Source organism: Echiichthys vipera (genome assembly GCF_963691815.1).
Source record: "Echiichthys vipera genome assembly, chromosome: 15".
NCBI classification, from domain to species: domain Eukaryota; kingdom Metazoa; phylum Chordata; class Actinopteri; order Perciformes; family Trachinidae; genus Echiichthys; species Echiichthys vipera.
This window is the reverse complement of record NC_139840.1, coordinates 5976549-5994674: the sequence shown is the minus strand read 5'-3', so window position 1 is coordinate 5994674 and position 18126 is coordinate 5976549. Positions and strand designations below refer to the sequence as shown.

The 18126-nt window shown below is 42.6% G+C and overlaps 1 protein-coding gene across 1 annotated transcript in view; it reads right to left on the bottom strand.

Moving 5' to 3' along the window:
• Nucleotides 1-17190, bottom strand: part of LOC310957264 (contactin-associated protein-like 4) — a gene marked incomplete at both ends in the record, with an annotated part of 94722 nt that extends 77532 nt beyond the window's left edge. Inside the window, one exon of the mRNA XM_083927755.1 lies at nucleotides 17106-17190. Coding sequence (XP_083783881.1) covers nucleotides 17106-17190 — 85 coding nt within the window. The remainder of the gene's footprint in view (nucleotides 1-17105) is intronic.
• Nucleotides 17191-18126: the final 936 nt, after the last annotated feature.

Below are 18126 nucleotides of genomic sequence, written 5' to 3'. Positions count from 1 at the left end.
AATGCTGCAGATACATCACTTGTACTAATGGCTCCAGAGGGAGATATGCATCATAAAATATCTACTAATCCATCAGCTGCAATGGGATGTGAATATATTCGCCTCTTAATTGAAAACATGAACATATCACCATGGGAAAAAAGGTAATTTTCTTTTTAACATTCAGGAAAAAGAACACAAATATTCATCGTGGCAGTTCAGCAAAATTCATTTATTTAAAAACCGAGATATTAAATGAAATGGGGCACTTGTGACTGATAAAATGGAGAGGGGGGAAACAGCACTGCTTAAGTTGTGGGAGTTATGATGCAGATGCCAAGACAGCATATTACAAACCCTTTTTTCCAATTCACTGATCTAAGGGTAATGTTTTATTTGTCACATGAAATCCTATAAAATACAATTCCAGTGAAATGCAATGCTGTCTGTGTAAACTGTGTGGGACAGAGCCTTTGCCATTTTAAAAAGTTAAAAGTGAAACAAGTGACGACTTCTTCTGTCTCCTCTGCACTGAGTACAAGACACCAGACTAAAGAGCAATGCTTGGCAAGTTACATGACAAATATGATCAATTACACATTACATAACTGTATGTGTGTGTGTGTGCGTGTGTGTTTCTGTGTGTGTGTGTGTGTGTGTGTGTGTGTGTGTGTGTGTGTGTGTGTGTGTGTGTGTGTGTGTGTGTGTGTGTGTGTGTGTGTGTGTGTGTGTGTGTGTGTGTGTGTGTGTGTGTGTGTGTGTGTGTGTGTGTGTGTGTGTGTGTGTGTGTGTGTGTGTGTGTGTGTGTGTGTGTGTGTGTGCAGCCTCTTTGCGCCTTCACTAAACCACAACAGAAGCTGCAGTCACAGCATCCATAGTTGTATTTCACAGCCGTCCTCCCTCAGGAGACATTAGAAGATAAGTGCTCTTTAAAAAACTTCTCTGCAGATAATTTGATGTTCTCCATCTTCTCCTGCCTATCAAACACTCAGATCTCAGCTTCTCCTGAGGCCTCTGAGATTTCTTTAACTAACACAGAGAAACACGTCTGTCCTTCTGTCCCTGCAGCTGTAGAGACTGTAAAAGTGTCGATGCAGCACTTTTACACTGAACTACCGTCACAGGACAGTCTAATTGGGGGTAGCTGGGGTCAAAACCCTGACAGACTCCAATTAGGCCACTGGTCAGAAATATGGGATATGGTGGGAAATATCTCCTGTCATAGTTTGCTGGTCACATCCTTCAGAACAGATTGTTCTTGAAAAATCTGATGGAGGAGAAACTTTAGTGCAAAGAGATTAGAGCTGTTAAACTTTTGCAATTTGGAAATCCTGAATTGTCTAAACCGAAGGAGGCCTTTCAGAACGCAGCTGTTGGAGACATTTTAATGGGGACCAAGGTGGCTCGGTGTGTAGCTTCTATAGTCTATGTAAGTGTGTGAGTAATTATGGCAGGTGTGCACACTGAGGTGTATTGTTTTGACTATGAGTGACCTACGTTATTGGCTTTGGCTTTGGCTTTGTTTTCGGTGATGACGGAAAGACTGCAAGCACGCCATCTATACACAATAATGCATGCATTAATGGCCCAAGAGCTTTTACACAAGATAACACATTAAACTGACAAACTTATGCTTTCCACTTCCTGTCAGAAAGATGCTGGTGCTGGTGAATGGACTTTCACCTTTCTAGTCTTCTGACCACTCAAGGTGCTTTTACACTATTTCTCACACTTACCTATTCACAAAGGCAGTTATACACTGATGGCAGAGAGAGGCTACCTGCCCATCATCTCATCTAATCTAATCTAATTTAAACATTGAAACCACGTTCACATACCCATGTCCAGCACAGAGAGCAATTTGGAGTTCTTCCCCAACGACACTTTGACATGTGGACCTGAGGAGTGGGAGGATTGGCGGTTTGATCCCTTGGTGATGGTTAGGGAGCAGATGATTGTAGGTGGCATAGCAGCAGACCAGTAATACACACATTGTTCATTTTCCTGCCTTGAATTTAATATGTTACAAGAGCTTGAAGTGTTTTTTTCTTGGGGTTGATGATGCACTTTACAGAAATTAAATCTTGTGGTTGCATGGTCCGCTGGGATCAAGTTGATCTCGCTGTCTTTACCGGTCAAAAGATGAAAACCTCCAGCAGCTAGACTCTGAGGAGGAGCGTCTGACTGCTCTGAGAGTCTGTGTCATGTGTTTGATGATGACTGATATAGTATTAGTCCCTGCAGGAACATTGTCTTTCTCTTGCCTTTACTACAGAAGGGTTAAGTGTAGAATGTAATTCTTGGGGATTTAGTGTTGTTATATATAATCTTTACAATTACCCCCATGTCATAATATTATATCATATATATATCTATAGGCCGCCCGGGCCTACCAGGGCCTGGTCCATCTGGCCCGCAGGGGCGCTACCTTTAGACTGCAGATTATTCAAAGGTTACTGACTGGGCCGGAGGACACTCAGTGGAGACCTTTATCCCGGTGCATCCTGAGAGATCTTAACAGCCTGGGTCTTGATTTTAATTAGTTTTTAATGGATGATGGAAAGATCATTTCATCATCTACTCCTGGCTTTTATAAAAGTGTTTTTATTGTCTTACAGTGAGCAGGAAGAGGAAGGTGGAGGATTTTAGTTTTTATAAATCTGCAGGTGGACTCTTTTAAAGATCTGTGATGTGTCCAAAATTTGTTACTATTGTATGTTAATTACATGCTAATTAGTAAATTATTTATTTATTTGTCAAGGCTGCATTTTTTTGAAAATAATTTATTAGACATTATGTACGAGTGAAAGTTACTGCCAAATAAAGTAGATTTTAAAAATCAAATATCTCTCTGTCCCCCCCAGACGTTAATTTAAAAATCTGAATCAATCTTTGTTTTATTAACTGAGAGGAGCATGTGAGGAACACAGAGGGACAGAGGAAACCCCAGTTTGAAAGAGGCTGTGTCTTCAATTTCAAATTTCAGTAGAACCACTTTTTTATGGGCCAGGCTTTAATATCAATATCAGTGCAATCTTGGCAGGGCTGACCAAGGGCTCTGCAAAAATGAGAGCTGCACCTATAAATGCAAACACACACACAAACACACACACACACACACACAGACACACACACACACACACACACACACACACACACACACATACTCAAAAGCCAGCAGGGGGTGAAATTGTAGTTGAGAAACGCTGTGAGCAAAACTATCTCTTCATGCTTCCGGTATCTTTTTCAGACTTTGTTCCTTCCTTCATCCCTATTGGCCCTTTTCCTTGCCCTTCTAACCTCATGCCTATCCTTCCCAGCCTTCCCCATCCTTATCTCCTTTTACTGTCCTAATTCTTCTTTCCTTCTCTCCCTTTCCTCACTGACACTCATACCTGCCATCCTCCTAGTCACCCTCCTCCTCTGCCTCCTGCTTCGTCTTATGAAGTCAAATCTCAAAGGTGTGAGGCGGTGCATTCAGAAAAAGCAGATGGTGGCCTGTGCGCACACACATACACACTCACACACTCACACAGACACACACACACACAGCAAAGTCATTGAGGGATAAAATGAGAAAGGCAGTAGAAAATGTCACCGCAGTTGTGAGAAACACAGAGGGAATGCTACCAGACAGCCTGCAGAGTCTGACCCCTAAAGTTTATCCTCTCATACATTGTATCGCTCTTCCACCTTTTCTTTCCTTATCCAACTTCAATTCTCTTCCCCCATCCTCCTCTGTTTCACCTCAACATGCTTAGCTTTCATTTAGCTGTCTTGCAATGTTGAAATCCAGCCTCACCCCACCTTAATAGCCACTGACTCAGCTCTGTCCTCCTCTCTAATGCAAACTGACTGGCCCTGCTTCTTCTCATCAGCAGTCGTTACAGAGCGGCAGGCTGCAGAGCAGTGGACACGCAGTACTGAATTCATAAAAAAATACACGTCAGTGACATCATTAGACTATGATCAGCATCTCTTGTGTGTAACAAGGACACATTTGAGCCTGGATTGTGAGGTATGAAGTAGATGCATTGATGCTAAAGACAGATATTAGCCAACATTTTTAGAATAATGCAAAGCTTCAATGTAACATAAGGGGGCATGTCAGATTTTTGAAGGTGTTATTATTCTAATGTGTGTAGGACATATGCCAATGTGACATTAAAATTCCCACAGCAGACTGTGTCTCCAAAGCCCTGCGACACCAGCTGTCTCCTTCTAAAGCCTGTATTTTATAATTTTAGTAGGTTCAAGTGAGAGTAAAGGCAATGCCAAAATCACTGCAGAAGCTTCTGGGCTTGCTGTCAATCCAGTAGCCTCTGTGTCAAATGTGTTCTGCAAAGAGGAGTTCTATCATTGGGCCACAGGTGTAGATGCAGGTGAGATGAATGCTAGCAAAATAATGATTGTTTTTTCAGTAGTTACCAAGGAGTGAGTAAGACACCATTGATCAACCAAATGCAAATGAATAGCTAAATAGCAGTTTCTGAACAACTGAATCAACAGACCGTCCTCACCAAAAAAGCAGCCGTAGCTCAGTAGGTCCATTGTGCAAGCAGCTTATTACCTTTTGCAAGGTCCTTAACCCCAACTGCTCCAGGGGAGCTGCTCATTAGCTAGCAGATCAGACTGTGTGGTTGAACTGAGCTTCCAGGTGTGAATGTGATCATGGCGTTCCTGTGTAGTAATTATCACATGAGCAAACAAGAAAGTAAGGTGACATAGTGTGAGAGCCCCAAAGACCCCCGAGGTGACTGCTTTCGTGTCCCGTGTGAAACCAAAGTCTACGGTGGCTTTTCAAAACTGACAAGATAACTATTAATGCTGCTTTACTGAAGAACAGGGAACCTGTAGAGCCCCTTCCTAGGGCTGTTAGGGGCGCAACATCAAAGTTCAAAGATTTTTCCCATTTATTCTTTATTTCTAACAGCTGCATATGAAATTCTAGCTATTCAGCGATGTGTGAATGGTTATTGCAAACAAGTCTTGACTCAGCACTGAGCTAAATCTCTTGGATGCACATTTATTTTCCTATAAACAAACGAAACAGAACTCGCACATGAAACTGGGAAAACAACCACAGAGAAGAATTGCTGGGAAGGTGTGCCCCAAACATCGTCCCTCATTGACTGAGTGACAGAGTATTGTGACCTCAGGAGATGGAAGCAGCTCCAGAATTTGAAGCAACAACAAGTCATCTGAGTTGATGACATTCTCATATGATGAATGGTTTAATTTTTGGGGGAGACGGACTTCTGGGGACGGCCTTGACCAAATACGGCAGCCAGCAGGTCCCAATATCGTATGGATAGACTGCAGTCCTCGGTCAGCTCCTTGCTTAACTACCTGTTCCTGGGTTAATAAATCCAGATTCATGACTGGTGGCTTCACATCTGTAACCTTGACTTCATCAAGTCCCATTCATGGCTCCACTTTGCCTGTGCACATTTCCATAAATGACACTAAAGAAGAAATATGACGGGGGTTTATCCGCAGCTACTTTCCTTTTTCCTCATCGTGGCGCTCGCTGACTTTGCCCTCTCATGAATCATAAAGGACCAGGAGGCTTACTGGGAATTTCAATAGTTTATATTTACGAGTTTATGTTCTTTTCAGTGCAAACAAAAAGGCTCACTGGAAAGCAATACATTCCTATGACAAGGGCAATGTAACAGCTGAAATAGGCGGCTGAGTTTGCACCGTCATCAGCATTTTCTTTACCAGATTAATCCTGGGACAGATGAGTGATGCTTCATTAGCTCATAGACGTAATCAAGCACCCCTAATACCTCCCCGGAGCCTCCACAGTTTAAATAACCAAAAAGCCTTCATTGGGTAATAACACCATAGCCTTTCAGCTTCCACCATTTCAATAACTCCCTTTATCGTCAGACATGTTAATAATCAAACCATGCTATCTTTAATGGGATGTAATTAGTGGAAACCCTATTGATAATACATTAAATTAGTGATCAAATGCATGTCATGTCTGCCTCCTCGTGGTGTTATCACAGGATCTCCTGTCTCCTGTGATTAATGATCAAGGTTGTTGAGTTTGTGCAGGAATACAAATATATTGGCACTGTAATTAATGACAAGCTGACCTTGGAGCTTCATGTTCATGCCTATGAACTAAAAAACCCTTCAGCTGATGTACTTTTCTAGTGAGCTTCAAAGTTTTAATTTTGACAGTACCTTCATGAAAATGTTTTATTCCTGCTTTATTGAATCGGTTCTCACAATTATCCTGTGTCAGCTAGTACAGGTTACATAGATACACATTGCAGGTGTGCAGCTAAAAGTGTGGAGCTAAATTGTCTTTGAAGAGGGGCCAGTCAATCTTGGCTAATCCTAACCTCCCCCTGTCCAAGAAGTTCAGGTGTGTCTGGCTACAGGAACAATTTGCTAAGATGCAGGACCAATAGACTTAAGACCTCATTTTTAAACAACTCAATGTGATCTCTGTATTGTATTTATCTATTTATGAATATTATTGTTTGGCTGGGTTATGTGGTTACTGCTGGCAGTACAACAGCTGCACAACATTTGTACAACAAATTGCCCCTCATGGATAACAAAGATAGCCTTGATCCTTCAAGGACAGGTAGGAAAAAAGACTGAATGAATTTCACCTCATCTCTCACCTGACTGAAATATTTGACTCCCAGAAGAAGCAGCACTCCCAGCAGAAAATCAACTGATATAACATCTTTAAAACTTCTCTCTCTTTGGAGCGTGTTTGGGAACCCTGTTACTCAGAGGAACCAGTGAGCCACCGTCGACTTGACACCCAGAAATAAGGATGCATACACACACATTACCATTAGGCTAGGATTGAAAGTCACTCGGTGTTCTTGCTATTATCTGTTATTAGGCTATGATTAACACACACACTCCAGTGGCTCTAAATAGCTCATAGGGGAGATGAACAGCAAGATGACGTCATGTGACTGAGAGAAGGAAAAACAGAGCATACCAGAAGATGACGGAAAGGAAAGTGAGTGCAACCATCTATCCTTCATCTGTTGATGATGAGAAATTTGATAACTTAGACAAAAGAGTGACGAGACGAGAGTGAGAAGACTTTAATTTCTGCCTCTGCAGAGCCTGATACACAAGATAGCATTATATAAATAAATGATAGGCTGTGCGTTTGGTCCAAGTATTGATCGTAACGTGACCCCGTTTTGCTCTCAACTTTTCGACTTCGCCCAGAACATGATCTGAAGATGAAGTCAATTTCAGAGAAATGAGGAGCCATCTGAAGTAGCTGAAAAAGTATGGAGGATTTTTGCCTTCTAAGGATCCTTCTCTTGGGGCTTTTCAAAATGCACATCTTAAAGAGCTTTATCAAAGGTCCTGTGTGTAACGTTTTACATGCATTAATCAATGCCAAAGGAATATCGGGTTGATATGCAACTTAAAAATTGAGACCTTCCCCGTCTTTCTTGGTTGTCAACAAGAGCCTGTGAACTGACTTCTGTGTCAAGGTTTCGGGACAGATTTTCTGTGAAACTCCAACGGATGTGAGATTTTGTGCACTCCTGAGGCTCTCACCTCTATTCAGCTTGCCTACAACAGTGATAGCTAAATGGAGACCGCTAACGTAAACAAATTAAACAGCAGAGTCCACACATACTGTTCCTCTATTACACATTCTGCAGTGGCGGCCCAGGGATGGACCTAAGGTTAGCAGCTGTCCTGCGTAATGGCAGCAGCCAACCCAGTTTCCTGCTCCGGCGGTCCGGCATCAGACTCCCGGTGCTGAGGTTTCCGCTGGCTGATGTGTGGACTCTTTGTTGTCGTGGTACAACAAAACCCTTTTTGCTGATAAAAATCCTAGAGGAAACACTGACATGTGAAATATATTATGCTAGAAGCTTGCTAATGTTAACTGATGTCAGCCTGCTTGCTAATGCGACGGAACTGCTAGCTAGCTGATGTAGCATAATCATGCCTTGAGGAGATAACGTCAGCTAATTCCTCCAGACTTCCAGGGCTGTTCTAGCTGGCTTGCAGCATTCAAACTACCTGTAACTGTGGTTCAGCTAACTTTACAAAGGAACGCAAGATGTTTGCATGTTCTCCCTGTGTCTGTGTGTGTTCTCTTCTTCCTCCCACGGTCCAAGGACATGCAGATGTTAGGTTAATTGATGACTCTAAATTTCCCGTAGGTGTGAATGCTTGTGTGTCTCTGTTTGGCTCTATGTGCCCTGTGATAGACTGGCGTCCTGTCCAGGGTGTACCCCGACTCACGCCCAATGTCAGCTAGGATCGGCTCCAGCCCCCCCGGGACAAGCTGTTGAAGATGGACGGATGATTGTAATACATTTTACAGCATTAAACCAACATGATGCCGGTCAATTATGTTCAGTCTTACTGTTTTGGCCGTTACTCACGCATAGTTATGTGTAAGTGTGTAAGCACGCAAGCAACAGGATGCTGACTGCAGTTCACTAACAGCCGATGGTGTGGCCGATGGCTTTTGGAATAAAAATTTCAATTTCTTCCATCATTAATGAAAACTGTTCAATCTGTTCTGCACAGATACTAAATTGTTGTGAAGCAACACAAAGAAAAACACAATATCCTCTCAGGATGTATTTGAGCTCGTCCATTTAACTGTGATAAACAGCTTCAGCCAGACCTTGGCCCTTGCACTGGCAGAGCACTGAAACAAATGACGTGTGGAGAGCAGTCATGGACAATTATTGAGTGAATGATGAACAATGTGTGGGCTCTCTGAGGAATAAACGGCCGAAGGATAACATATTGGTTTGAGCGAGCTGTCTGTTCTTTTTTCTTTTCGAGCCGTGGTGATGTCTGTCTATTTGTCATCCATCCCTCACCCGATCTATTCGAAATTTGTCGTGCAAGTTTACCATGTTTCTGATGTGACAACATACTGTATGCTTTTTTACCCTTATTTAATCAGGCATTTTTGAATCAGGAGCTTGAATAATGTGTCCTCAGTGCTAATAATATACAGTTGTGCATTTGTAAACTCCATTTTTAGACCCATATTTTCAATTATACAAAAGTTAGATCCAAAGAAGTCATGTGATCAGACAACAGGCGGACCATGACTGCTGATATACAGTGCTAAATGCTCTGCTTTAGTGTGCATATATGACTGCAGAAAAGTACCGCATCAGCCGACATCAGCCGACCTAACAATAGACAAATGACTAGTATTATTTATATAATGTGACCATAATAAACATAACCATATAGTACAATATGAATAATCCTATCCTTGATGAGTGATTGTGAAGTTCCTTGTGTTTAGTTAAAAAGAACACTTATCACACACTATTATTTAAATTTCTAGTAACCAATGACCTGTATGTCTGGTTGTTCTTCATATTCATATGCATGCTCACATAGATATTTTCATTGACACATAACTGCACAACACAGGATCGGGCTAATCTAAGATGTGTTGTCATGTTTACATTGTTTGTAAACTTGTTTTGAATAACATAACAATTATGTAATTTGTTATGCAATCAATGCAAGCGAATACATAATTCACCATGATTACCTCGTCTACCTTCGTCCTCACATGCTTTAGTTGGTGTTTTTGGATTGATCGATTGGCTGTGCAGTGCATGTCGCTGTTGCCAGTTGTTTTAAAGCTGCACGCTGTTACTTCTGTCATTCACTACTGACAATATATTATGTTATGTTACGTTGGATTGGGATGGGCCCTCTTTGAGAATCTTGCATTGGGGACACTCTTTATGCTGCTGCACAGCCGTAATCATTCATTCTCTTTTGTTATACTTCTGCTGCTTTACACATTTTATCACTGCAGTCGATTTTTTATCGTAACTACCTAAATTTACTTGTAATTGAATCTGCCATCAGTAAAGTTTAATCTCAAAGTCTCATTTTTTTTAATTCCCTTTGCAAACAGCCAGGCTCATCTTCTTTGCTGTTTTAATATTCCTCTAATCGTCCTGTAAATACACACTGAGGAGCTTTAAGATGTATTAAATCCTCTGGTTTCTGACCACTACTGCACTTTAGCAAGCATTTTAGACTGGGTATAGTTTTGAATTTACAGCTTCAGCCCGAGGAAGTACTGTGGAGGGAGGGAGCGTCCTCTCCTCCGCAGAGCGACGTTAGTGTTTAACAGCGGGTCAGAGTGTCTCTTTGACTCCAGGCAGCTACATCTTCTTATTAATGTGCTTACTTAAACTTTAACCTCATGTTTGCTTAAAACACCCAGGGCAATTCCAATTAATTTAAACCTACAGTGGGTAGAGTAACACACACACACACACACACACACACGCACAAACTAGTTTTGCTTGTAGCATGTTTAGCACAGAGGCAACGTCAGCATTATACAGCTTGATATTTACAAAGGTTCAGTTTTGACTTGATATTTCAATCTGTCTGTTGTGCCTCCCTCAGCATTAGGGAACTGCAATACGAAATTGCTGGAGTATCCCTTTAAAACTGCAATATGCATCTTTTATACCAACTAAAATATAGTAAATAGATTAATAAATAGGTTGTTTAAGCATGTTCTTTTTCCCTATTTGCCCTAAGTATGCTTTTATACAGCTAAATTTACAAAACAAATTGCTTAGAACATGTATCACAAAATGAACTCGCACATACAGAAATATAATTTGGAACAAGTTCAGATTCATTATCTGGGGATTGCAAAGGAACATCCTTAAACCCTGAGGATGTTTGTGCCACAATCCAATGGGTTGTAACCAAGCCCCAACCACAGCAACAGCGGCAAAAATGGGATGCCAGTTACGTTACACATGAGACAAACGGTTGTGATTCATCCGTCAGATCTGAAGCTGCTTGAAATCTACCTGAATGGGAGAGGGGCCAGATGACTCTGTAGAGATCTTCACCAGGTGTGTCTCCCTCTCCTCTCCCACACACACACACAAAAGGGTCGAAGCTCACTCAATTGTGCTTCCTGGCTTTTGAACAGTCAAGATAGCGGTGAAGATAATAAAAATACAGATTTATGGAATTAATCTACAGATGCTCCTGTAAGAAATGAGACCAAATATTTCCATGGATGTCAGTCTTTGAGCAACAAGAAAGGCCAAAATGTGTCTTACAACAGACTTGGTGAGAACTGTTTTAATCTGGACAATTGTCAGAAACACCTTAGGGATTTGTTGATGAACACATGTGGACCATGCTGGCTGGTTAAGAGGAGTGGGGAGTCAGCAGTCAATGACGGCAGCATAAAGCCGTCAATAAAATGATCTGAATCACCACAACCATGAGAGGTCTTTGAGCACACAATCATGCCTGTGCACAAACAACATAAGGCTGAAAGGTTCCGTAGTGCAGTATGTGAGATTAGCAGCAGACAGACAGATACACATATGTGCACACACAAACACACACACACACACACACACACACACACACACACACAAAAACACATATAGGGCCTGAAGCAATAGCCCCTCCTGGTTTACGCCTGACGGAAATAAACAACAAGTAATTTATGAAACTTCTTCACATAATTCCTGCTGGAGTGGATTGTACATCACACATCAAAGAGTATCTATTTAATTAGAGAGTTAGCTTGTACTCAAATCCCCTTTTGAATAATACAGGCCTCTATGTTTTTTTTATTTTACGTGTGCAACAGCCACGGGGAAATCAAGTCCTGTCGATAATACAGTTTACCTCAACTGTACATTATTTGTTAGTTTCCGAAGCTGGTAAACTTTTCATATGAGCCTTCAGGTATGGTAACACAGTACAGTTAGCAATTCACAATGAGCATGTGGAATTAGAAAGCCATGCTTGGCATGTCTTGAACGCACTAAATGTATACTTTGAGAAACAACTGTGATCTCCAGAAGCAGAATGAGAGTAAGTACCAGGAGGATGTCTGAAGGCAGCAGAGAAAACCACAACAATACAACAAAGCTAATTAAATGATCAACTAATTAAGGTAGAAATGCGTTCAAAGCACAGTAGCTTGGAGCAAGAGCTAAATAAAACAGAACAAAATAACTCACATGAGATCAAAACTTTCTTAGGGCACAATTAGATTAACAGCAGCATACCGATAGAGTCTACAGTCTCTCTGCTCCGTAAGAATAATTGCAGGCTTTATTGTTATTGATATCAATGTTATTCAGGGAAGGACACTGGACTGTTTTTATAGCTTAATTTTGCATCAGTGGCACACATCTATGTATATTGTCTGCCTTTCTCATAGCCAGCCCACCATTGTGGTCCAGGCTGTTAGATGGAACTATTAGATGGATTGCCATGAGATAATATACTGTACGGTCCCAAGGGGATGAATCCTCATGACTTTGGCGATCCCTGACCTTTTCTCTAGTGGTGAAAAAAGTATTGGTGGATGTTCATTCATTTCTGGTTCAGATATCCATGTCTCCCTCAGGGTGACATGTAATAACTCTGGTGATCCCGTGACCTTTCTTCTAACCCCACTGTCCGGACATCATTTTCATTTCTTTGACCAAATGAAACAAACGATATTCCCATCAGCTTCAACTGTACTTTGAATTTAGCGCTAATCAGGGGCGTCTTGGGATCAAACCTTTAGAGGGGCTCAGTGGCTAATGAAAATTGTTACATTTGCCAAAGTGAAAGAGGTTGAATACTTTTGCAAGCAGCATTTTCACAAAGACCTCGAAAATATTTGACATTTTGAGATTTCTGTAAGAAATGCATTTTTTTGGGGTGACTGGATGGTGAGCACCACTGTGCTGTTCAATAAGGAAGCCATCCAACCTCTGAATGCCCTAGGTCTCACGTTTGTGGTTGTAAAGTTTCGTGAGGCTGGGATTATCCTGGAGGTGGTTGCTAAGAAGTGGCTAAATGGGACTACACACACCATCACACCGTACAAAAGAAATCAGTCTGACGCTAGAGGCTGGTGTAGTTTGTTTGTAGCCTAAGATTAGATGGGATTATCATAGTCTGTAAAGGGGAGACTAGTGGGTACCCAAAGAACCCATTTTCGTTCAGATATCTTGAGGTGAGAGGTCAAAGGACCCCTTTGAAAATAACCATGCTGTTTTTACCTCACCAGAATTTTGCCTAACTTTAGAGGGGCATTTAACCTCCTTCCTGTCAAACTGGCTTTTAAAACTGAGCACACTGCAGTCTGTGACAGACAAAGAGTCGCTAAGTGTTAGCATACTAAATTAAGATGGTGACCATGGTAAACATTACACCTGCTCAAAATCAGCATGTTAGCATTGTCATTGTGAGCATGTGAGTTAGCATTTAGCTCAAAGTGCCGCTGTCCTTAAGTGGGCTGGGTCAGAACTGCAAGGATGGCTGAAGACTCTCAGTCTTGGTCCAACAGAAACACAATTTTCTTTATTTTTGCTTTGGAAACATTTTAGCAACTCAAGTATTAGTCTGCACAGCATTCAGACTTGGAGTGATAATTTATTGTTTTCAATAAAAGCTGAATGTACGAGCACACAAACACGTTTAGGCTGACTGTCTTGTTTGTGGACCAGATCTATGATGACAGCCACATGCTTTATTCAGAGCACAACATGCCCCCTGGCTAGATTGGATTCTGCTCTGTTTTCTGCAGCTCTGACTGGATAAATTGGTCTCTTGTTCTTTACGATGGATTCCTCGCTGTATGATTTTTGAACATTAGTGCCTGACACGCAACTTTGAATTTAGCATCCATCTTAAAAATGTTTTTCCGAAAGTTTGACTCTGAACTTAATTTTAGTGCAGAGATGATGATGTGTATGAATAATGTACGTATATATATTTTTACATATATATGTATATATATAGAGAGAGAGATTTTTATATGTAGTATCAGAGCCATTTTCTTTGCAGGTATCAGTATCAGTATTTTACAGTCTGCAACTGTTTAGTTTCAGCATCCCCAGGCTAGAATCATAACTTAAGAAAAACACTAATGTTGCTCCACAGTGCCATATCTAACAGCAACTGTTTGCTAACAGTTACTAATAACTGTAACAACAGTTCCTTATAAATAATTGATGTTATTGGTGCTTACATCTTGTTTTGCAGCATCTAAGGGCGCACTCACACTGTCCTTCGGCACCGCTCCCCGGGCTTTAGGGTACTTGTCTCCCCTCCCTCTCCCCCCACGCCCCAGGCCCGTTTGTACTCACATTGCCTGGGCCTCGTGCAAATGCTTCTTGCTGTCCATACGTCATCACGCCGTAACACGTCACACGCATTGATTGACGTCATCGCGATGCGTCGCTTTGTTTACAAATCTTTCCATAGATCTTGGAGTTTTTGTGCGTCTTGTCGACTGTTTTTGAATATTTTCATCGTCCAAATCTGCAGTAAACACTCCACCTCCGCATCACACCAACGTGAACCTTTCGCCGCCATTGTTGTTGTTGTTAAATGTCCACGCATGGTCCCTCCTTCTTTTTTCTATGTCTGAACAGGCGCACATAAATGATGTCAGAACCGCCGTGGGCATCGTGCTAGTGCTTGTACACGTGCGCGCGCTCGTGCTCGTACATCTGCAAACGCAGTTATGCGCGGAGCGGGTGCAATCACACTGGTCAAACGCACTAGGCTTTAGCCGATAAACTGGTTTTGGCACGATGCGGAAGGACAGTGTGAGTGCGCCCTAAGTGGCCAGAACAATCTCTTCTTTAACATCACACCCATGAGAGACAGTGGCTCCTGTCTGTCATACAGATCACACCTTTCAGTTACATTTTGGTGTCTGCAAACACTGCGCTGACCTGCCTCGATTCAGCTACCTTCATGCAAGAAGCTATTTTAAAACACACAGTGACTTAGTCGTGCTGTTACTATCAGAAGGAGATTAAACGCACAGTGACTTTAATGTCCTGCAGTCATCTGTTTCACACGCTGACTTCCTTGAATCTCATCACATAAACCCCAGCACTCCACTCCTCCGGCTAACAAGTCATCGGTGCGCCATCTGTGGCTGTTTAAATATGTATTTCTACTTTGTTGTCATTTAGTACCAGCTGCATATTGAACAGTGAGCTGTGCTGGGGGCAAGGGGGATACAAGATGTGAAACTCAGTTATGAAACATGTGGCATGTGGATCCTTCCACCTCTGCAATTTTAACTTATTACTATGCTGCTGTTATTCATGGTCATGTCTGCATGATCTGTGTGCTGCTGGGTCCGGCCAGGCAAGAGAGAGAGAGAGAGAGTAGGAAACTAATAACTGATAACTAATCAAGCTAATATCAGCATGTAATTAAATGTTTAATCTTATCTGTCTCCACCTCTGATATGATGGAAGTTTCTCTATAACCACTATGATGACAATAATGATGACATGCAGATCAACCAGTGAGCAGGTATTGGTGATTAAACCTGCTTTCAGGATCTGCAAACCCTGAAACAATGCTGTCACCGAGCCTCAGTGGAGCATTTTAGTGTCCCACTGTGGTCGAAATGTTGTTTCAGAGGCCAACAATCATGGGGGAAACTGCATAGAAAGATGTGATGACAGAAACATTGAATTTCCTGAGGAAGGAGAGAGAAAGAAAAGAGAAGGAGAGAGCAAAGGTAGAAGCTGGAGAGAAACAAGGAGATGTAGCCTAGAAACAGGGAAAAAAACATGCTGGAAGGTGTAAGGTAAAGAGGAAAACTTAGGGAGGAAAGAACCACCAACACAGCGGCAGCTCTCTGATTCAGGGAGGGCAGGGATCCAGGTGGAGGGGAGACGGAAAGAGACAAAGAGCATGGCGAGAGGAACATAAAGAGCAGCAGATCTGAGTCAGAAACAGCAATAAAGAAGAGATGTATCAGGAGGAAAAGAAATGGAGAAATCCTCATATTTTGGTGAGGTGTAGATGTTTCTTTCAGGAAGGAAGAAGAGAGTAGAGAGTGATGAAAAACTACAGATCTGTTTTAACTACATACTCCTTACATCACCTCTTCTCATCTGTCCAACTGCGGAATAAGCAATCAGTCTTGTATCTTACAGTCGACTGCCTTTCCATTAAACTGCAGCAGACCTTAATGATCACTGCTGGTGTTGCTTCATGTGGCATTTTCATGATGATGTGTGAGAGACAATCTGTCACAGGGAGGTCTAGATGGATGGGTGCGCAGCCGATTAAAACTCAGAGGAAGCCAGAAAAGGGGTTGTTTGATGTTGGTCTGGTGGTAGACGGTCACTGGCTAAGAAAAGGCAGGGGGGTGAGTAAAACCACGATAGAGCTTTAGAAGGAAAAAAGAGGAACCGTGAGAGTCAGGTGGCTTTATAACTTGTGAAAGAGGAGAATACAACTGTGGAGGGACATACGAGCATGTCTCATTACACTGAGACTCCTTTAATCCTGATTATCTGTCTCTTTGCTTGGATTTCTTGTATCTCTCCTCATGCAGGGGAACAGACATGCCTGTACTGTACGGCAGAGATGAACTGCCTATTTCCAGGATGGCACACCGGGATGAGATAACACAGGGAGACAATGTATCCATCATTTGTAAATCATAAAGGGCAGATAATCAAACAAGCAACCTTCATAGGTTATATGACCCTTTTCTTTCTTTCTTTTTAAAGTATAGCAGCAGAAATGTAGCTCAGTTTTCCCACCATGCTGCGGTAAACACCAAATTATCCAAAACACAAAGGGATGGTGTTGTTTTACGCACGCGGTGGGTGGACTGGCTTCTATCACGCTTAGGTGACAAGTAGGCTTAAATGATAGAAAGCGTCTCGGAGCACTTCTGTCCAGAACAACAGCATCCTTCGATTACGCAACTCCCCATTGCGTAACAAAATAATCAAAGCGTAAAAGGCATACAATGAAATCCTCAGCATCCACGTCAGGCCACTTAAACTATAATACTCAATATTTCTCCATCGCAGCCGAGCGCTGGTGCGTAAACGACACGCGCAAAAATCCACAGCCTTATGAAACAAACCCCCATACTTTATCCAAACTAACGTAACAAGTAGCCGACACGAGTATCAGTATCAATGCATCCAGAAATCAGAAGCTTTGCGTTTTTCAAGGTGGTATGACAGAGGCATGAAGTCCCGGTTTAAAAGCCGAACCTCCGGGTCTGCGCTGCCCGGACTCACTCCGTCTCCTCCGGGGGAAGTCAAAACAAAAGCGCACAGCCTGCTCACCTTCTCCGGTTGTCCCGTACAAGCTGGAGAGAATCAGGGCGACCGGAGCGATAATCCCAGCGACTCTTTTAGTCCAAAGATCCATGATGAAGCGGGGGGAGGCTGCAGAGAAGCCCGGCGGCTGCTGGAGGAGAGAGACTGCCAACCTCTCCTCTCCAGCTCCAAGAGAGGTCTCCTCAAACCCGACTGAAGGAGGAGAGAAGGGAGAGAGAGAGAGGAGAGAGATAGAGGAGGGAGAGAGAGATGGGAGAGAGAGAGAAAGAAAGAGAGAGAGAGAGAGGAGAGAGAGACAGATGGGGGAGAGAGGAGAGAGAAGAGAGATAGAGAAGGGAGAGAGAGAGAGAGAAGGGAGAGAGAGATGGGAGAGAGAGAGAGAGAGAGGAGAGAGAGATAGGGGGGCAGAGAGGGAGAGGGGGGGAGAGAGAGATGGGAGAGAGAGGGGGGAGAGAGAGAAAGAAAGAGAGAGAGAGAGAGAGGGGAGAGAGAGATATAGGGGGGGCAGAGAGGGATAGAGGGGGGGAGAGAGGAGAGAGAGAGGAGAGAGATAGAGAAGGGAGAGAGAGATGGGAGAGATAGAGGGGGAGAGAAAGAAAGAGAGATAGAGAGAGAGAGAGAGAGAGAAAGAGAGAGGCGAGAGAGAGGGAAAGAGATGAGTTGGTATCCTATGTCTGTTGTTTTCTGCTCTGTGCCCCCCCCCCCACACACACACACTTCTCTCTCTCTCTCTCTCTCTCTCTCTCTCTCTCTCTCTCTCTCTCTCTCTCTCTCGTTCACTTACACACACGCGCGCGCACGCACACACACGCTGTCCGTTACGGAAAAGTTTTCTTTTTAGAAAGGATTTAATAAGGAGCTTTTTATGCTCAAGTGGACATTTTTTGTGACTTTCACCACATGAATGAAAAACAGGGGAAGTCATGAATAATGAAAAAGCACCAGCAGCTACACAAAGACGCAGCTTTACACTAAATATCCTACAGACCAGTGGAGGCTGGTTACTGGGGAGGGAAAATGGAGTGGT